At 38.0% G+C, this 20,356-nt stretch overlaps 2 protein-coding genes across 4 annotated transcripts in view; one reads left to right on the forward strand and one right to left on the reverse strand.

Annotated features, from left to right (window-relative positions):
* ZCWPW2 (zinc finger CW-type and PWWP domain containing 2) overlaps window positions 1-1,074 on the reverse strand; it is a 186,357-nt gene extending 185,283 nt beyond the window's left edge. Inside the window, exon 1 of the mRNA XM_070575932.1 lies at window positions 770-1,074. The gene's annotated coding sequence lies outside the window, so the exon portion shown is untranslated. The remainder of the gene's footprint in view (window positions 1-769) is intronic.
* AZI2 (5-azacytidine induced 2) overlaps window positions 858-20,356 on the forward strand; it is a 28,494-nt gene continuing 8,995 nt past the window's right edge. The window contains exons 1-7 of one of the 3 annotated variants that reach the window (XM_070575934.1): window positions 858-1,438; window positions 10,231-10,300; window positions 11,523-11,743; window positions 13,207-13,332; window positions 13,808-13,907; window positions 14,778-14,926; window positions 19,169-19,227. In XM_070575934.1, the coding sequence (XP_070432035.1) occupies window positions 10,267-10,300; window positions 11,523-11,743; window positions 13,207-13,332; window positions 13,808-13,907; window positions 14,778-14,926; window positions 19,169-19,227 (689 nt within the window). In that variant the 5' untranslated portion in view covers window positions 858-1,438; window positions 10,231-10,266. The remainder of the gene's footprint in view (window positions 1,439-10,230; window positions 10,301-11,522; window positions 11,744-13,206; window positions 13,333-13,807; window positions 13,908-14,777; window positions 14,927-19,168; window positions 19,228-20,356) is intronic. The other 2 variants (XM_070575935.1, XM_070575936.1) reach the window with 2 other exon arrangements.

Below are 20,356 nucleotides of genomic sequence, written 5' to 3' on the forward strand. Positions count from 1 at the left end.
AGAAGCTTAACAACAATAATACATTTTAAAGTAAATCCTAGAGCTGAATCCATCCTTTAATGAGCTGACAGGTGGGCGGATAAATTAGAACGCGGTTCAAAAACAGCTTCCAACAGAATACCGACTTAGTATTTAAGCCCTCAGTTGACAAAACACAACGTGAGGGGGTGGCGACAGGCATCACTGTTGCTAACCGGCGGCTAGCGAGGATAAATTCTCTAAACGTATCATTTTCTTCTTTATTCGTTTAACCAGAAACTGCCCTAGAGCTTGAGGGGCTCCATCTGGTTGCGACCTCTAAAGATGGTAACGAATTCAACTACTCGTTACTTCACAGCTCAGGACTGTCTCCATCATCTACAAATAACCAAGAGTAGTAACTCGAGGGCAGCCGGAAAAGTTCCCAAATCCCAAGACTTTGCCTTAACTTTCATAAACTTCACAATTTTTAAAAAGGCAGACTGCTGAAGAACTACGGGTCTCGGAGCAATTTTTGTGTTTCACAAGCTCGCCCGAGTGTTCCCAGCAGCGCCCAGAACACAAACCCCACAGGGGGTTAAGCGGCACCCCTCCCCCACGCGTGAACCGTTACGGGTTTCCCAGCTCCCAGGCGCAGCGAGGCGACACCGCTATACAACCATAAGGGTGCTACCAAGCGGCGCCGACGCACACCACAGACACTCGGGGACCCCCAAGCGGACGCTGACAGAAAAGGACGCGCCCGACTACAGCCCTGAAGGAGGCCGTCCGCCCAACCCAACGCTCTTACCCAACTCGGGCTCCGCCTCTGCCTCCTCGCGTCGCCACAGCCCCGCCCCGTCCCGCCGCGGAGACTCACGGGACACGTAGTACGCCGCGCCCACCTTCCCCTCCCCCTTCCCTCGCAAAGGACCGGCTTCGCGAACGCCCTCCCGGCTCCTTCTGGCCTGACTTCCGGTTTGCTCGCGCTGCCCTGGCGCCGAGCCTGCGGACAACGGAAGCCTGTTTTCGGGCCGTGCGCTGCTCGTCCTCCCTTCCACCGCCCCCCTCGACAGCGCTTCCCTTCCGCGGCGCGCGGCGCGGCCGCCGGCCCGTGCAGGCGCTGACGAGACCGGCGCCGGCCGGCCGGGGTCTCGCGCGCGTGTTGCTGGGTAACGGGCCTTCTCCGGCGGCGGCTCGGCCCCTCCTGCGTCGGCTTGCCCCTCCTTCCAGAACCTCCTGGGCCTCAGCCCACGGGCCGGGCCGCGCCTGCTCTGGCGCAGCCGAGGCCAAAGAAATGGGAGTCCCGTCACGGCGTTCCGGGAGCTGCTGCCTTCGCTGGGGAAGCGGCGGTGTCTTCGAGGAAACCGGAAGCCCGTGGTGACCCCTGGCGACCTGATTTGTTTTCGGTCCGTTTCCAAACAGTGAGGAATCGAAAGTCGGCGGCTCTGGGGGCGGCCTTCCGTCGCCTGTCTTTGGGGTGAGTGACTCGCTTTGGCCGGGTCGGGGTGCGGGTAGTGCCGGGACCGACCTCCGCTGCGGTTGCTGGTCCGAGGAGACACGTCATTTTCTCCACAAACCCGCTCCCCCTCCTTTGACTGGGGAACGGCCCAGCCCTGGGCGTCCCTTACCCCTGTCACCCTCGCACCCTACCTGTTCCAGGCCCTAGTTGATACTTCATTTTACTTCTCCCTCTTGCCACATTTCTTTCTGTTCTCTGATTTACTGGGGCGCCTTCAGTTATGTTTCATTTATTAGATTACATTTATTCCGGAACCGAAGAGTTACGTGTGGCTGGGACGGTAGTGCTCGGGGCACCCGAGCAGTGAACATCAACCCTCTGTACATTATCGAGGGCTAACACAGGGTATTCATCGTTTCCCCACTGTCTACCCGGTGTATTCACTATGGTTTTTGATCATTTGCTGAGTGACTACTGCATGCAAGGTAGGCTAAGACCCTACTCCCTACAAACAAGGAACTCAAATACTCGAAAGTGAGATAAAATACAAAAACTGTAATGCAAATGAAAACATAATTGCTCCAGGATGTGTTGTTTAAAATATGCGAAGATGATCAAAGATAGTAACGTAATAGGATCGAAATTGACTCCTGCCTCTCTAGCATAGAAGCCACTTTCATTTTCATTGTTGGAATTTTAAGTTGGATTGAGCAAGTGCTCAGAGCATAATTTAAATTCCAGTTCTCCAAATATGTAGAATCTAATTTTCCAGCCTGTTGTGAACACTCCCTACATGATCTGTAAATTAGGAATCCCGCTCAGGGTGGTTACAAAATGTTAACGCGATAGTTTGTAAAATAGGAAGTGGTATACAAATGTAAGGTTTTAATATTAAAGAGACTGTATAATGTAATGGGAAATGCACTGGATTAAGTCAGAACATTAACTCAGGATCTGAGTGCTGAATTTTCACTTGTTCACTTTACACTGCATAAGAGACTAAATCTCTTCTTCATTTCCGTCTCTAAAATGGGAATGGTGCTTATTCTCCAAGGCACCAAAGTATAGTTTCCAAGAGTTTTGCTGGCTCTGGAGTCACCTGACTGATTTTTATTCCTGGGTCCTCCACTTTCTAACGTTCGCCTGTCGTAGCTGCTCCATCTGTGATATGAGGAAATTCTTGCCCGCCTGAGGTCTTAGATAGATTTAATGAATTGTTATGAAGAACAAATGAGATAGTTTCCCTAAAAGGCAAAGCACCTGAGATACCATAAACACTCGATAAATATTAATTACCAGCACAGAACATTGTCCTGATTATTAAATAAAGTGATGTGATGACGTTTTTCATAATCCTTGAAGTAATAGGACCAGTGTAACTTATTTTTTTCTTTCTTGTGGTGGTTCTTTTCTGGATTAAAGTATAGTTGTTTTATCACTATTAGAGAATAATTACTGCTAATACTAGTAGCATTTAGCGTACATAGGTGCTGAGTTGCGTTTAGATGTGTTACTTTATGAAAGGAATGAAAAGAAGTAGATTGTTCTTCATACCCGCGCTAACGCTCAGAGTCTTATGCTTCCTTGGCTATACAAACTGATTCCTGGAAAGAAGGATCATCAAGTGCCCTTTTTCAAGATACTGTCGCTCAATTTACACACCTCAGCACTCAAATGTCCTACAATTCAGTGAGTGTCCAAAAATGTACTCGACATCAGATATACAGTATGAAAAACTCCATTTTCATTTTTATAACCCTGAGTTATCTCACTAAGTGCATTAGTCCAGGAATCAGTTTGTATGGCCAAAGAACCATAAGACTCTGGGCGTTAGCATGGGTATGAAGAACAATCTACTTCTTTTCATTCCTTTCATAAACTGGTTAAGCCATTCCTGCCCCTAATTATTTCATTAAAAATAGGGAGAAAGGTGTAAGTGTTGTTCTGTTTGCCTCCATAAGCTTTAATCCGTGCTTATCTTGACTGATTGTATGAAGTAGGTACAGGGATATTCTGACTTTTCAGAGGTAGAAGGATGATGGAAATTCTAAATAAGATTCTTTTCAGGAGGTATGTAGAATAGAGGAAAGAGCCTACCAAATAGGCCTTGATTCAAACCCTAGCTCTGTCATATACTGACAGTGTGATTATAGACAATTTTTTTTTTTGAGGAAGATTAGCCCTGAGCTAACATCTGCTGCCAATCTCGTCTTTTTTTTTTGCTGAGGAAGACTGGCCCTGAGCTAACATCTGTGCCCATCTTCCTCCGATTTATATGTGGGACACCTACCACAGCATGGCTTGCCAAGCAGTGCCGTGTCCGCACCTGGGATCCAAACTGGCGAACCCTGGGCCGCCGAAGCAGAACATGCGAACTTAACTGCTGCGCCACCAGGCCGGCCCCTAAACAAATTTACTTCACCTCTTTGAGCCTCAGTTACCTCATCCATGGTGTTGATAAGACGTTTCTAGCCAAGTTTGGTGTGGACTTGAGGTAATGGTGTGCACTATACCTTTTACTCAGTTCCTGGCGAAAATGTGAATTCCCTTCTATTTAGGTTGCCATACCATATTCACATTAAAATTTTTCCTTCACAATTTAGGAGGGTGGCGTCTTAGTGATATAGTTTAATCCTGTCGTATTGGTGGGAAAATTTAGATCTGGAGAGGTAAACTAATCAGTAATCAAGGTGGCAGATCGTAGACTAAAATCTGGGTTTCTGAATCTTGGGCCACTGTTCTTTCTACCACTGAGTTGTGCTGTGTCCAGATTCTTACTGGGAAAATCGGAATCCATATTGTGTTGCCTCTCAGAATGTTGTATTAAGAGCACACATTGGGAAGACAGCATATCTGGGTTCACATCCCAACTTTGTGGCCGATTACTTATGTAGCTGTGGATAAAGTATTTAATTTTCTAAGACTTTGTTTATAAATTAGGGTAATAGTACCTACCTAAGAAGTAGGAAAATGCATGTAGAAGCACTAGTGTCTCACATATGATAAGTGATCAATAAATGGTAAATATTAGAATGATGAAATATGACAGGGTAATCATATTTTTTCCTAGAAAAAAGACCAGTCTAGGGTCAGAAGATACTTCTATTTTTTCTAGTATCTTAGACCCCAGTATATAAAGTCTGTCTCACCTGAAGGTCTTCTCAATGTTGATTGTGAAGACTTTGAGTAAAGACTCAAATTTAAGATCATGTAAAATAATTCTGATTAATAACATGTGAATCTTTGTTTTTTCATTTATGTCTCTTCCCTAGCCTCAGGAACTACTGTTCTCTTTTCTGCCCTTCTTTCTGCATTATCATTGTGATATTTTGATTTATGAGAAATATACATTTGGTCATTCAGATGACCAAAATATATTTCTCATATATACTTGGTCTTTGTCCACTGTTCCTTGGCTCACAGCTTCCAAAACCCTTGGAATGTCCTGAGGGATAAGAGCTATGGGAACATCTTTTGTCATAATATTTGGTCTCTTGTTCTCATTTCCTGAAATTGCTTCAGAGCCATAAAAGTGAAATGGGTGTCCTGTTATTCATAAGAAGCCCCTTTCCACTACCCTTTTCCACCATGGCTGGGCTTATGTTAATTAGGTGACTTTTGGATAACACCTTAGGATGGGGGCTGATTGCCAGAGGAACCAGCCATGTGATTAGAAGGTTGGAACTTTCAGTCCCACTGACCTCAGGGGAGGGGAGAAGGACTGGAAGTTGAATCAGTTGCCAGTGATTTAATCAGTCATGCCTATGTAATGAAGCCTGCCTAAAAACCCAAAGAGGGGGCCAGCTCTGTGGCATACTGGTTGGGTTTGGCATGCTCCTCTTTGGCGGCCCAGGTGCATGGGTTTGGATCCCAGGCACAGATCTACACCACTCTTCAGCCATGCTGTGGTGGCAACCCGCACATAAAGCAGAGGAAGATTGGCACAGATGTTAGCTCAGGGATAATCTTCCTCAAGCAAAAAAAGAGGAAGGTTGGCAACAGATGTTAGCTCAGGGCCATTCTTCCTCAGGAAAAAGTAAAACCAAACCAAAGAGGAGAGGTTTAGAGAGCTTCCAGGTTGGTGAACCAGAATGCTTTCGTTTGCCAGCCCCAAACTCCAGGAGGACAGAAGCTCCTTTGTTCAGTACCTCGCCCTATGTATCTCTTCATTGGGCTGTTGATTCATATCCTTTAATACCCTTTGTAATAAACCAGTAATCAAGCGAGTAAACAGGTTTCCTGAGTTCTCTGAGCTGCTTTAGCAAGTTAGTCAAACCCAAGGAGGGGGTTGTGGGAACCTCGATTTATGGCCCGTTGGTCAGAAGTGCAGGTAACAACCTGGACTTTCAACTGGCATCCTGAGTTGGAGGGAGTCATTGGAACTTTCAGTTTGTATTTGGTCAGTCAGAAGCACAGACGACAACCTGGGCTTGCGATTGGCTTCTGCAGTCAGGGGCTGTCTTGTGGGACTGACTTCCTTACCTGTGGAATCTAATGCTATCTCCGGATAGATAGTGTCAGAATTGAGTTGAACTGTAGTACACCTGTACAACTGGTGTCCAGAGCATAGCTTGTTGATAGTGTGGAAAAACCTCCCTCCCACATTGGAATTGGCTAACCAGAACACCTTTTAATCATTCTTGGGAATTTCATTCTCATCAGTAATTATCAATGTCTTTCACCTCCATCCTGTCTAATTCTTTTTTAATTTATACTTCTCTTATGTAAACCTCTAAGGAGAAACAAAATTTAATTGCCAAATATATAAGATGTTTGCATGATTACTTGTATATTTGCCTGTCAATAAATATTTCTGACCCTACTATACTATTGTGATGAGATGACATAGTGAATATGAAATTACTTTCTATAATATTAAAAACAAAATCTCCTTGCAGAAGTTAGGTGATGTTTACCAGTTGATAGCATAGAATTAACCATGCCCACAAATGTTTAACAACACTAGTTATAATTGAAATTCTGTAAATCGCATACTAGGCGTTTAGCTCTGTTACTTCTAGAGTAGTGGTTCTTAAATTGGCATAGGACTCAAAATCATGAGGTGATTATTCAAAGTTCAGTTTGACATTTTCACCCCAGATATTCTGATTTGCATAGATCTGCAGGAGACCCTAGCAATCAGTGTCTTTGAAGAGAACTCCAAGTGATTCTAAGGCAGTGGTCCACATCTCACTTTGTCAAACGCTCCTCCAGGTTATCTCCAGTTTCTTAGAATGTTCTTGGAAAAGACATTTTCCCTGTAGAATACATTTATTATTGATTTTCACCATTCAGAGCGGCCCACTTAATCTCGTCCTCAGATGATATTTTTGACATTTGTTAAGTTTTAAAAACTAATGTTATAATTTCCCATTGACTGTTTAAAGTATTGTCTAGTCTTTTGATAATTCTAATCTTTGATAATATTCTGTTCATGGCACTCACTTTTTAAAGATTAAAGTAAACACAGATTTGTTATTTTAAGATAATTTAAGTTATGGAAAATAAGATTGGATAAAGTATAGGGTAACTTTTCCCAAATGTTCAATGTTAAAACTAGGTTGGTTTAGTTTGGTAAATATAATAACAGCCAGTTAGCCTTTATCAAATTCCTGGGCTAGCTAGTTTGGATACTCATCAAGAGACATTTCATCACAACAAAAGTATGTAGAACTGAGTCTTTACTGTGAGGTGGACTACTGCAGCTCCCTTCACTTCTTCTAGAGATAAGGCTGAGGAAGAATGCTGGCATAAACAAACCAAAGGCTACAGGGAGCCTGCTTTGTTACTTTGCTAGCAGTTTTCCCTTCAGTATAGTAATAAATATAATGGGATATCTGCCTTGTATTATTTGATACCTTTCTAAGGTCTCATTTTCCTTGGCCCTGCAGCTGTTAATCTCGAAAAGTTCAGTTTGTACAGCGTAATATAAGCATTAATATTTCTGATACTTATGTGATTTCATATTTATTTTTCCAAGGATAGATACTAAATTTTTCATTTTATTTTACAACAAACTTAAATGACAATTATTTTAAAACTTTATGCATATCTGTGATGCTAGTGGATTTTCTCTTATTTGTGCTTTAATATATGGCTATTTCTCATAATTTTTAGGACAAATAAGCAATTTCATGCTGCTTTCTGTTGTATTTCAAGTCATGTTTATGGTATATAGAATAAATGTATAGAATAATGTCATAAACTTGACAGAAGCTTTTTTATGCAGATAGTGTTTTGTTATATTTAGAGAGAGACCACCATATGCAACTTTTTGGTGATTTATAAATAAAATAGGCAACAGATATAACTATGTAAAATATGCCAGTCTGACTACTACTTTTGTGCTAAAAATAACTAGTTATCATACAGTATAAAAATGTGACATTGTTAAATCACTATACTCATTTCTATCTAAGGTACTTAAAAACCTTGCAAGGGATTCCTAGTTTTGTAGTGCTTGATGAATTGAAGTGTGTCAAAGATTTATTGGGGAGGGAAAAATAGTAATAGCTCAAGTTCTGAAATCCAAGTGCTTGTGCTACGTACTAATTATCTGATGTCCAGATTTCAGAACCTTTCCAGGTCTCAGTTTTATCATCTGTGAAATGGATGTAATAAGATTTTATACCTCATAGGGTATTCATGAGAATTAAATGGGATAATATTTATAAAACACTTAGCACAATACGAAGTTCATTTGGTTGCTAATATATTTCACAAATGTGTAATTATTCTTTACATTCATTAATCATGTCCAAGTCTGTCTTACATTCCACAAAATAAGGACCAAATTCTATAGTTGCTGTATCATAAAGGACCATCTCAGTTTGTCTCCATTCCCTTTCCAGTTTCATCTGCTGCCATTCCCTTTCTCATCCCTTCTCCCCACAGGCTTTCAGGTCTTTGAACTTGTTCTCCCTGCTGGAAGTTAGCAAACTGTTAGGTTTAAGTACAGTGAAAATAACCCACTGTCTTCACTTAAGAGTATGGGGTTAAGAGTCATCTGGGGGCTGGCCTGGTGGCATAGTAAAGTTTGTGCACTCTGCTCCAGTGGCCCAGGGTTTGCTGATTTGGATCCCAGGCATGGACCTACGCCCTGCTAATCAAGACATGCTGTGGCAGCATCCCACATACAAAGTAGAGCAAGATTCACACAGATGTTAGCTCAGGGCCAATCCTCCCTGACCCAAAGAAAAAGAAATAGAGTCATCTAATCTTTTGTGTTTTGTAGCACCTTCCTTGGAAACCACTCCTCCTCTCTACCCATCAATCCCCATAGCATTCTTTATTGTTTAAAATATCTTACTTACCTTTATGGCATAATAATTATTTTTCTGCTCAGTTGTCTCCCACACTGGATTTTCCTTGCTGAGTGAATGATTGTTTCACGATAAAAATAAATGACTAGGAAATCACATAGCTGAGCCAGTTAGAACTCTGTGTAAAGCAAAAGCATGTAGGCTCTGTTCCTTAAAGTACACAAACTGTGAGACATCTGTTTTGACTGTAGAGCAGTTTATGCCCATTTCTTGTTCTTCAGATGTCTTTAGAAAAAAATTATTCCAGTGGAATAAATCTCGGTCATTTGGTTGGATATTAAGATATTATACATCAGATGTCTAGGATAGGCACAGTTTTACCTCTCCTTAAACTAGACTGCGTCCTACTACTTAACTAGCTGTCTACTCTTGTTCTGCTTTTAAGATACAGTGTGAGAGAGAGTTTTATGTGGAATACATATGCATACTTGCAGTTTGCAGTATGGGAATAGCCCATACTTTCCTTTTGGAAGGGAAATACGAGGATTTCAGCTAACAGCAGGATAGTTGGAATGACGTATGCTGTTATTTTGGAATAAAGTTGAATCCAGAGAGGGAAAAGTAAACCCCTTTAGAGAAAGAAAACTTAAACTCTTTCTCCATCATTAGGAGAAAGTACAACTTGCACCAGGAGTTAATTATGGTTATGAGGGTCTGCCACCTTTTTGGGATATTGTAGGTTGCATAGTCCTTTCTTATTTTTGGACTTTCTTGATAAACTGGGAAAGATTCTACCCTAAGAGTAGGAGTTCTTCATGGTTAGAATTTTTTTAATTGGTGTTGGTGAAGATTGAGTGAATGTCACGTTTCACCTACTCAGACGTGTAGTATACACATTTCTTTTGTCTACCTTTCCTGTAATCCTAGATATAAACAAATTGCTAGCACACCCAACTCTCACTTTAGTTAAGAACAATTGGAAGCTTTCAGTTATGAAATCAGAAAAACAAAATACAGTGATAAAAGACCAGACCCAGAAAAACACACGAACAAAACCTTTCCTTAGTATTCATGTTGCCTGAAATCGAACCAGACTTTACAGGTATTGATTGATACACGGAGGGAGATCAGAAGTTTTGGAGAAGAGCAGGCATAGTGAAACATGGATTCTGTAGTTTAGTCACCTCTGTCTACATCGTCAGTCTCCATTTACTATGTTACTTTGGAAAATCACTTTAAAAACTTCTACCTCAATTTCCTCATCTATAGTATTCTTGGAACAGTGACTGACACTAGTAAGCAATCAAATGTTATTTCAAGCAGGGCATAGTAAATAAAAACATTTTTCAGTAATCATTAATTACTAATCTAAGATACGTGAAATTCTGTAGATGGCCGTTATTTAGAATGCTGCATTTGGTCTTGTATTTTAAACTGAAAAATATTTTAAAGGAGTTTTTAGGTTCTGTTATGACCTGTAGTATCTCTTACCCTGTATTTTTCCCATGAGGTCTTAAAAGGTTTCAGCCACAATTTCTCCTTCCATAGTGTTTTTCAGGAACCTAGCTCTCAGATGGGGAAGTAATGCTGAACCTAACAGCAAAAGTAGATGTACAAAGTAAGTACATTGTTCACTAACTAATGAAGTAACTCGCCTCTTCCCTTAGGTTTTGGAGTCAAGTTTGATTGAATCCTACTCTGTCAACTTTTCATTCAATAACCAATTTTTCTTTTTTTTTTGAGGCAGGTTAGCCCTGAGCTAACTGCTGCCAATCCTCCTCTTTTTGCTGAGGAAGACTGGCCCTGAGCTAGCATCCATGCCCATCTCCCTCTACTCTATATGTAGGATGCCTACCACAGCATGGTGTGCCAAGGGGTGCCTTGTCCGCACCCGGGATCCCAACTGGCAAACCCCAGGCTGCTGAAGAGGAACCTGTGAACTTAACCGCTGCACCACCGGGCCGGCCCCTCAATAACCAATATTTATTGAGCACCTTCCATATAGTGATAAGCAAAACAGACATAACCTCTGCCCTCACAGAGCTAATATTCTCCTAGCCTTAACTTGGGCAAATTACTTTACCTTTCCAATCCCTCCAATAAAATGTAAGTGATACCTACCTCATAGAATTGTTTGGATGAATTTAAATGAGATAATATTAAAAGAATGTGGTACATGGTACTAGGACATAGTGAGCATTCAAACGTTAATTCCTTTGTCTTCTATTGTGAAGGTACAACAAGCATAATCAGTTACTGGTATGGAAAGAATACAGTGGATAATGCATTAAAACTTCTGTGAATATGTTATAATAAATTATACTCAAAGTTTTTGAAAATTAATAATTTGGGAAGCTATAAAACTTACTGCTTACATCTAAGAGTGGAAATGTTGATGAGAAAGAAATATATGGGTATAAAGTGTTCAAAGTATTTTATCCTTTTAATGAAAATGGTATTTCACAACTTTTTATAAAACTTACTAATAATAGCTTAGTTTATGGTTTTACATGCTTTCTAGATATCAGCTCACTTAATATTTTTAAGAACACTGCGAAGTAGTTCTATTATTTCTTATATTTTATAAATAAGGAAGCTGAGGCAGAGAGGTTAAGCAACTTGCCCAGTCACACAGACACTTAAGTAGTAGAACTTGGATCAAACCCTGGCAGTCTAGTTCCACATTCCATGCTCCTAACCAGTATGCTGTACTGCCTCTAAAAGAAGAAGGAGTTTTTAAGCATTACCCCAATATTCACATTATTCTAAATAGATGTCTTTTTTCCTGCTCATTTATTCAGTGAGACATTTGTATTTTATATTTTTGTTCTTTTAAATAGCTGTCATGGATGCACTGGTAGAAGACGATATCTGCATTCTGAATCATGAAAAAGCCCATAGGAGAGATATAGTGACTCCAGTCTCAATATATTCAGGAGATGAGTCTGTTGCTTCTCATTTTGCCCTTGTCACTGCATATGAAGACATCAAAAAACGACTTAAGGATTCAGAGAAAGAGAACTCTTTCTTAAAGAAAAGAATAAGATTTTTGGAAGAAAAGGTAATTGTCTGTTACTTTCATTATGTTCTGTGACTTAAGGAATAATTCAAAATATTTGAAATTTTAAATATTTTTCTGTCCTGTCTTCTATGGTTGTACTGCATTTCCAAGGATAATCACTGCTAATCTCAAAACCCTGGGCATTGTACTTATCATACTGTGTATCACATTTCATATGTTTGGTAAGTATTTGTAGAATAGGATTTAACAACTCGGAGGGAATATATTCCAAATATTTTTCTTACATCTCTTTTCAGTTTGCCTTACCTTTGTAGCTGTATGTATTTTATTCAGGATTTGTAAATCTCTGCAAAAAATTATATGCTACCAAAGGAAAATAAGTATCAAAGGAGGAAGCTCCTAGAACATTGTTCTAATATGTTCTATAATATCTTTACCAGGACTGAAATTTCTCCAGGACTGACGTCTTCTTTACCTCAATATTCTCTTTTCTTCTTGAATACACATAATAAGAATAATGCTTTTAACTGATAAATAAATGTCTCTGTTTATCTTTTTTATGCAGAAACCTGATACTCCCAAATGTTACAGAATATATAAGCAAGATAGCTGATTCAGTTATAAATCATCAGATTTACTTGGCTTTGTGTACTGGGAAATCTTCCTCATTCATCCATTTATTTTTGAGTTTTAAAGTTTTAACTTAGTTTATGTCTCTTCAGATCATATCAGCATATTTGTATTTTACAAACAGCAGCTTCCACAGGGGGGAGGAAATGGATTCTTAGCAACCAAGGAAATGGATCATCTTGTTATAAAAACTTGAGGGTGGGCCTTGATACAGTTTGATTCATTTGGCGGAAGTAAGAGAATGGGAGTCAGTTGTAAAAATAATCATAATTTCTTCGTATTTGTGATTAAATAAATTTGTGACATTTTGTGACATACTGGGACAGAGTGAGAAAAGGTAACATTTTGGAGCTCGTGGTTGTGTTTATTTTAAAGTTCAGTAGAAAAGTGTGATTTGGTATAGTTAACATTGGAAATATTTCTGTACTTTGTGAGTAACAATCCTATAATTCCCATTCTGGAATAATACATGATTTAATGAACATATCTATTCCTTAAAGTCAAGTACACCTTAACTTGATACTTTTTCTGATGATGGAAATTAAATACTGCTGCCTTGGAAAGCACCTAAGCACTATAAAAGAATGATGTACTCTGTTTTAGTATGATGAATTAATATGCTATAAAACAGATACAACAAAACGTAAAATATTAATAAAGTAAAAGTATAAAATAGAAGACTTTTACAAATATTTATTCTGTACTTTTTTTTCCTGTCTTAATCACTAAAGCTTAATTGTATGGAAGTGAAATGTTCACTTAATTATAGTCCAGGCTTTATTAAAGTAAGATGTGGAGCCATCAGAAGACTGACTTATTTTTGTTATGTAGAATCCCTTCTTAAGCCTTCTCTTCTAATTTTATACCATTAGCTTATAGGAGCGCGATTAGATGAAGAAACAAGTTCTGTGGGGCGAGAACAAGTAAATAAGGCCTATCATGCGTATCGGGAGGTTTGCATTGATAGAGATAATTTGAAGAGCAAGTTGGATAAAATGGTAAGTTGGTTTGGAAAGAATGATATCTGTACGTTGCAAATGAGTTTTCTACTTCAAGAGGTTTAAAGTTAGAAGTAAGAGAAATATTTACATGTATTAAATAAAAAGTTGAACATATACATGCTCAAGGCAAAAATAGAAATTTCTAAAAGTAATATTTGTAATTTATATCTGTACAAAGTAAATATTTAGTATGTAATGATGTTTAGGATTTAAATACATCTAACATCACTGACTTATTTTGAAAAACTGATAAAATTTGTTACTGTGTTAAAAGCCAGTGAATAATATGTACTAAGTTAGAGGGGGCGGGGTGGGGGAGGGGAAGATTCGTGAAACACTGAGTTCATTTTCCAACCTTGCTTTTTTAAAAGGCTAGAGTCAGTTATTTTCAATGTCTGTGTGAAAATTAATACATAAATACCAATCTGTAGATTTATTTGAATGTAATTTGGCATTTTCCTTACCTAACTAGAATAAAGACAACTCTGAATCTTTGAAAGTATTGAATGAACAGCTACAATCTAAAGAAGTAGAACTCCTCCAGCTAAGAACAGAGGTGGAAACTCAGCAGGGTATGCCACTTACTTGTTATAAATATTCTAATGGAATTAATACATTTTTCCATTTATGTGTTATAGCCATTATCAGTTTCCTATATCTGTATGCTAAGGCCTTATTTTTTAATTTTTAGCCTTATATTAATTTCTGTGTTCTGCTTTCACAAAGTATCAGTGTATTTTAACTTTTCCTTAAGTATAAATTGCATTTTTCATTTAGGAAACTTGATGCTTTTTATTCAGGGCTAGTTTGTGATGAAGTAGGTGAAGAAAGGAGTAGAACCCCATCCTTGTCAGAGCGTCTTGCCCACTACTATGTCCTGGCTTTTCTTTCCTACTGAACTTTTGCCCACTGTTAGACACTCTACTATAGAGTAGTTAGAATTACTTTCTTTTTCTTTAATTTCTGAGGGTTGTTAAAATGTACAGATGAGATGCTGGGAGTGAAAACTTAGGTCTGGGGGATATGGATATTAGCCTATTCCCATGAACACTCTGATGAGACAGGCTGAAGAGTAGACCTCTGAGAGACCATTTGGTAGGAGACTGAGATGAGATCTCTTATGCTGGCTGGCTGGGGCTTTTTCTAGATAGAGAGACTAAGGAACCTAAGTCAAGGGTAAGTTAGTATCCAGTTGTATTGAGTTTCTACAGTAGAGTGTTTACAAATAAAATTCGTTTGACGTCATGTTCTAGGCATGATGGTCAAACTTTATATTTTCTAAAGGGGCTAGATGGAGTGGTAAGCTGAGTGAACCTCATTGAATTTTTGTCACTATCTTAATCTTGATTTATCTAAAATCTACATTTTACTAGCATAACCTTTTTGAAATTGCCACCAATGTAGAAGGCAGAAATAATTTTAATGTCTGTTTTTTTTTGTAGTGATAAGAAATTTAAATCCACCTTCATCAAACTGGGAGGTGGAAAAGTTGAGCTGTGACCTAAAGATCCATGGTTTGGAACAAGAACTGGAACTGATGAGGAAAGAATGTAGCGATCTCAAAATAGAGCTACAAAAAGCCAAACAAACGGTACTATAAAATTATTACATTGAGAAATCAGTATTTGGTGTGCATCATATGTAGGACTGATAACTAAGTATTAAAACAGAGTTAAGATAAATTGTAACTACTTCCAGAGTTATAGTCTCTGAAAAATTCACCTTTATCTTCCCCTTTAATCATTTTTGTGAAAGTTTGATATACTGTATACTTTTAGCATAGTCCCAGGATTATGTAATTTTGTTGTTTAAAAAAGCTTATTGTTTATTAAAGTAGTTCTTTTAAACTCCCTTTCCTTCAGTTTCCTTAAGTCATCTTTTCTTTGTAAAGTTTAAAGAACACTCAGGTTTTAGGTTTCTCATTTTATTTAACTTAATAATTTGATTAATTTAGACACCATAAGAGACAATTTTTGATTTTTAGAATTCTTAAAAAAAAATCTTTTATAGAGTCCACTAATTTTCAGAAATCTAATACTTTTGGGGCAACTTTAATTTTCAGCAAATAGCTGAGAATTCAAGCATTGGGGAAAAAAAAAGAAAAAACAAAAAACCCCTACTGAGCTGCTACCGTGTGGTTAGGCTAACGTCATCTACTAAAACACAAGTTGCCTCTCAAGTTCTAACCAAGAGTCTATTTCCTGATACTTTACACTGGTTCTAACAAGCTTGGATACTTGTTTTCAGATGTCATGACAGATAGTGCTGAGGAGCAAAAGAAGAAATGATAAAGAAGCAGAGGAGTGTGAGAGCAGCACACCAAATGCAAAGTTTAATATAGTTGCTACAAGAAACTGAAACTCTTAGTAGTTTGGAGTCAGATAGCCAATATATACATTCATGTATTTCAAATTATTTGTCAACTCAACCATTTTGCCAATCAGAGCATTCCAACACTATTGAGGAGCTATGTCACCTACCACAGGTTCCTCTGGGATGCCACAAACTGAAAAAGGAACTACTTCTCACACTTCCTGACTGCCAGCCAGAATCCTGCCCCCAAATCCCAAGTGTCCTTAGATGGAGCTGGCAGTTCTCTCTTCTATAATGTAGTCTTTCTCGAAGGTGACCACTGGTTAAGAATGAGTCAGGCATTACGAATAATACAGCATTCTGCTTTGGCCTTGACCAAATGAATTCCTCTGAACTGAACAATGAGAACTTGCTTTGGAGCCCCCAGGCCTGACAAAGGGGGAAACAGTTAACTACAAAAATTACTGTCAACTCCTGTTAGAGCCAGAATGTATTTTTTCCTACCAGACATCTGAAGTTGATTTTCCCAGCTTTGAACCTGTGACCACATACCACGATTCCTTCAAAGGCTTCCAGCATCCTGTCTCACAAGCCCAGTTGCCATAGTCCCTGAGAGGCTTCTTTTAAAAAGATGTGCTTGTAAGAAGAGATGTGCATCTTAAAGTTCTGAATTATAATTGTCAGTATGTACGTTCTACTTGAAAGGAAATAATTTGATAGCTTTTATACATAATGGTTATTTCCTTATAGAGATTAAGCAGTACCATGGAATGATAAAAATTTGGCTTATAGTTATGGTGTTGCTTATTAACCATGTAAAATTAAGACAGTAATTTAACTATCCTGAACTTGTTTTCTGTAAAATAGACATTAAATACCTATTTTTTTGATGGACGTTAAATTAGATAATATGTAGCAGTTAGCATAGCGCTTAGTACATAGTATATTCAATAAGTGAATGTGTTTCAAAAAAATTTTATTAGGGTAGTCCAGAAAAGGAGTGCTTTTGGGGGTTTGTGTGTGTGTGTGTGTGTGTGTGTGGTGTGGGTAGCTGGTTTGTGTGTGCTTGCACGCATTATAGTTCAGCTCTTGTTACTCTTTTCCACTAGATGGTGCTAGGGGATAAACTTGCTTTTACTTTAATTCATCTGTAATAATCACAGAAACAGACTTTTGAAGGTAGAAGAAACTTTAGAAATCACTTTTTTTTTTACTGCTAATGAAATTGAATCTGAGAGACTAAGAAACTTGAAGAGTTGAAGGTGAGGTAAGGGAGGAATATTTTTTTTAAAAAAGGATTTACGATATGGCCCTGTCGCTCATAGAAATTTATTTGGCAAGGGGAAGGGAGATTTAAAGTAAAAAATGCTCACAACTAAAATAAGGAAATAAACCAGGAAAAGGAAGAGTGGAAATGCTTAGTATCAACTTATCAAGGGTTCCAAGTTGAAATCTTGATGATGTGGGATGTGTACTTTTTTTTTTTTTAAAAGATTTTATTTTTCCCTTTTTCTCCCCAAAGCCCCCGTACATAGTTGTATGTTCTTCGTTGTGGGTCCTTCTAGTTGTGGTATGTGGGATGCTGCCTCAGCGTGGTTTGATGAGCAGTGCCATGTCCGCACCCAGGATTCAAACCAACGAAACACCGGGCTGCCTGCAGCGGAGCATGCAAACTTAACCACTCAGCCATGGGGCCAGCCCCAGGGATGTGTACTTTTAAATCCTGTTTCAGGGTGTTGCTCATCAGAGTCCTCTTCGATATGGGGATCAAAGAGTAATCCAAGGAGAGAAATTTATGTTCACCTTAATAATCTTGTTTATATTTGCTCTAGCCATATTTACAAATATCTTTAAGATTGGTACTTTCTGTGAAACATATTTTATAACACCTTCTAAAGTGTGAAATAGTATGTGGACATAATAGTGTTTTTTTGGTTTTTGGTGGGTTTTTTTTTTTTTAAGTACTCAGTGAACTCAGTTGATTAGTGTTTGGTATTAATCAAGTGAACGTTTCAGGGTCAGTTCCACTATGGGCCTTTTAGACTTTCTGTATCACCCAATATTCCAGCCATTTATATTCAGAACAGTTGATTCTTTGAGAAAAACAGACACTAGGGCCAAAGAAGTGTAGGAAAAACTGGATCAGTAAAATGAGTTGATGCAGATGTCTAAGGTACTTAATAGCCCATTTAGAGATTCACAATGTGCTGTGGTGTACCACAGGTTCTGAGAAGTCCTCTAGTATCTGAACCTGTTTAACTTTAACAATGTTTCCCAAGATTGTATAGCCATGGCCTGTTTATGTGAAACTCCCACACCACATGGCACTAGTTGGGAAATAGATCCATTACTGCCTTTAAAACATGGCAAACTGATGACTGGCCAGGAACAGGGTCTTTGAATATTAGAGAGAATTCCTTTGTGCTTATTGCTGATTTACATTAGATCTTTTGAATTGTTGGCGGTAGCTGGAACAATACTTTTCCAACCCAAACTATCAGGTTTTTTTTTTTAATATCATCATTGGCTTTAAAAATGAGGAAGATTTCCATTGTACATGTATGTTTAGGTATACACTAATTAAAATGTTTATTTTTAATTAATGATACAAAGAAACTAAAAGTGACCTGATTTCTTCATTTCCTGTGGAGAACAGGAAAGAAAAACATCCCAGGTCACTTGCTTTGTTAGTGGTCAGACGTCTCCTGATTCGTGGGCCAGTTCTGTTTCCCCTCTCCATAGGGCGCTTCCTAAAATGCAACTTAATTTTCTGAACAATCAGAGGTCCAAAAATGGTTTAACTCCTCTAATAGAAAACATTTTGATATTTCACTCTCCGAAGTTCAGAGTACTCATGAAGTCCTTGTGCAAGCTTTTTAATGTTTCACTTTAGGACACATCATGTAGATTATGTAAGTAAGAAATAGTAAAATTTAAGTTTATTCTCTCAGTTTATAGTGGCTGCTTCTGCCAATAGAATTAGTACCTGTGATCGTCATTTTTGTTATAGACCCTTAAAATGATAATGCCTTGCAAACAAGTGTGTGACAGAGTTGTCTTAAGCATACTGAGTTCACTTTTAAACAGTAACTTTTTAAATTTTTGTACTGTTTTGTAATAACACCAAAAAGTGAAATACCAATAAACTTCCATTTTCTCATGGAATTCATTCAGCTGTACCTTGAATAAACAGTATTTGTTAAATTTGTTACCCTTTTTTTAATATAGACTTCAGATTGGTGTCTTCAGAAATATATTTTGTAAGACTCCAAGTTCTTTTATGTGAGAGCAGTTTTATTTTCTTTAAGAAAATTAAAGCACTAGTGACTTTAAATAATTGGAAGTGATTTAGAAATACCTAGTATAGGTTTGGAGGTATATCATTAAAATTGAATATAAAATCTAGTTTTATGCTGTGCTATTATGGATAAAACTGAAACATGTCTATAGTAATAAAGTACTGAGAATAAATAGAATGTAACAATTACAAATTTTAAACTTTTTTTTAAACAAATGACAGGATCCGTCTCAGGAAGACAATCTAAAGAGCAGAGATCTCCAAAGACTAACCATTTCAAGGTATGAACATTCTTCAACTTCCAAAAATAATACATTGTTCTTCTGCAGGCCACTTTTTATAGGTACCTAGATTTCTGTTGTGATTTAATCTGAAAAACAAATGGGTACTATCTGGGTTCTGTATGTAATCTCTGATCACAATATATTTATGAAAAACACTTAACTGTTCCTTAACAATAAGCTTGAACTTAAATAGTAGAAGGGGGCATATTGTGATCCCTTAAAAAGTATTTTTGAACATTTAGGATTTTAGATAGGATTTTAGGGAGCTAGCTGTGTAGAAGTATTCAGTAATAAATCCTGATTTTGTACATGAAGAACTATGCATTTCCATATACAGTAATACCACTTTGTCTTACGGGCAAACTTGGACAACCTTAGTGTTTGGTATAACATGAATTTTAAGAGAACTATCTTCTTGGGGTAAGAACAAAAGTAGTTATCAGACTTCGTGTGTGTTACTTCAGCCCTTTTTTCTCATATATATCATTTATACTTAAGTAACTTAAGTACTGTGTTTTAAATCATCTGATAATTTTTGTTTCTGCTATGTTAGCATCCCCTCTCTACATGGATACTTCCATCCAATGAAAAATAACTGATTTGATTTTATTGTTTGGATCATTCAGCTTCCAAAGTTTACTGACCTAAAGTAAATAACATGAATTGTCTAACACCTATTCCTATCAAAAACCCAATTGAGAGAAATGATCAATTAGGGAAAACAATTTGAGGAAACACCATGCAGCCACTCTTCTGGATCCAGAGATAGGCAGACTTTTTCCTATAAAGAGCCAGGAGTAAGTATTTTTGGCTTTGTGGGTCATACAGTCTCTGTTGGAACTACTCACTTCTGCCAATGGAACAGTAGTTTTGTTATGCCTTCACCTGTCTTCTAAATTATAGCAAAGAAGTTTTCCCTTTAAAAAGAAATGTGTCTCATATAGTTCCCTGTACTTTATTTCTCAAAGTCGTCATCTTTGTCAAAGTTATCTCTTCTTCTGTCAACCCAGGCTTCCCCTTATTAATTTTGTTTTCTTTGTCATTTTTATAAACCTATTCAAACCATTTTTTGGAAGGAAGCAGGGAACAAATGTTAGAATCAGAGTAGGTCAAATAAAAGGGTTAT

Source organism: Equus przewalskii, chromosome 15, assembly GCF_037783145.1.
Source record: "Equus przewalskii isolate Varuska chromosome 15, EquPr2, whole genome shotgun sequence".
Classification (NCBI taxonomy): domain Eukaryota; kingdom Metazoa; phylum Chordata; class Mammalia; order Perissodactyla; family Equidae; genus Equus; species Equus przewalskii.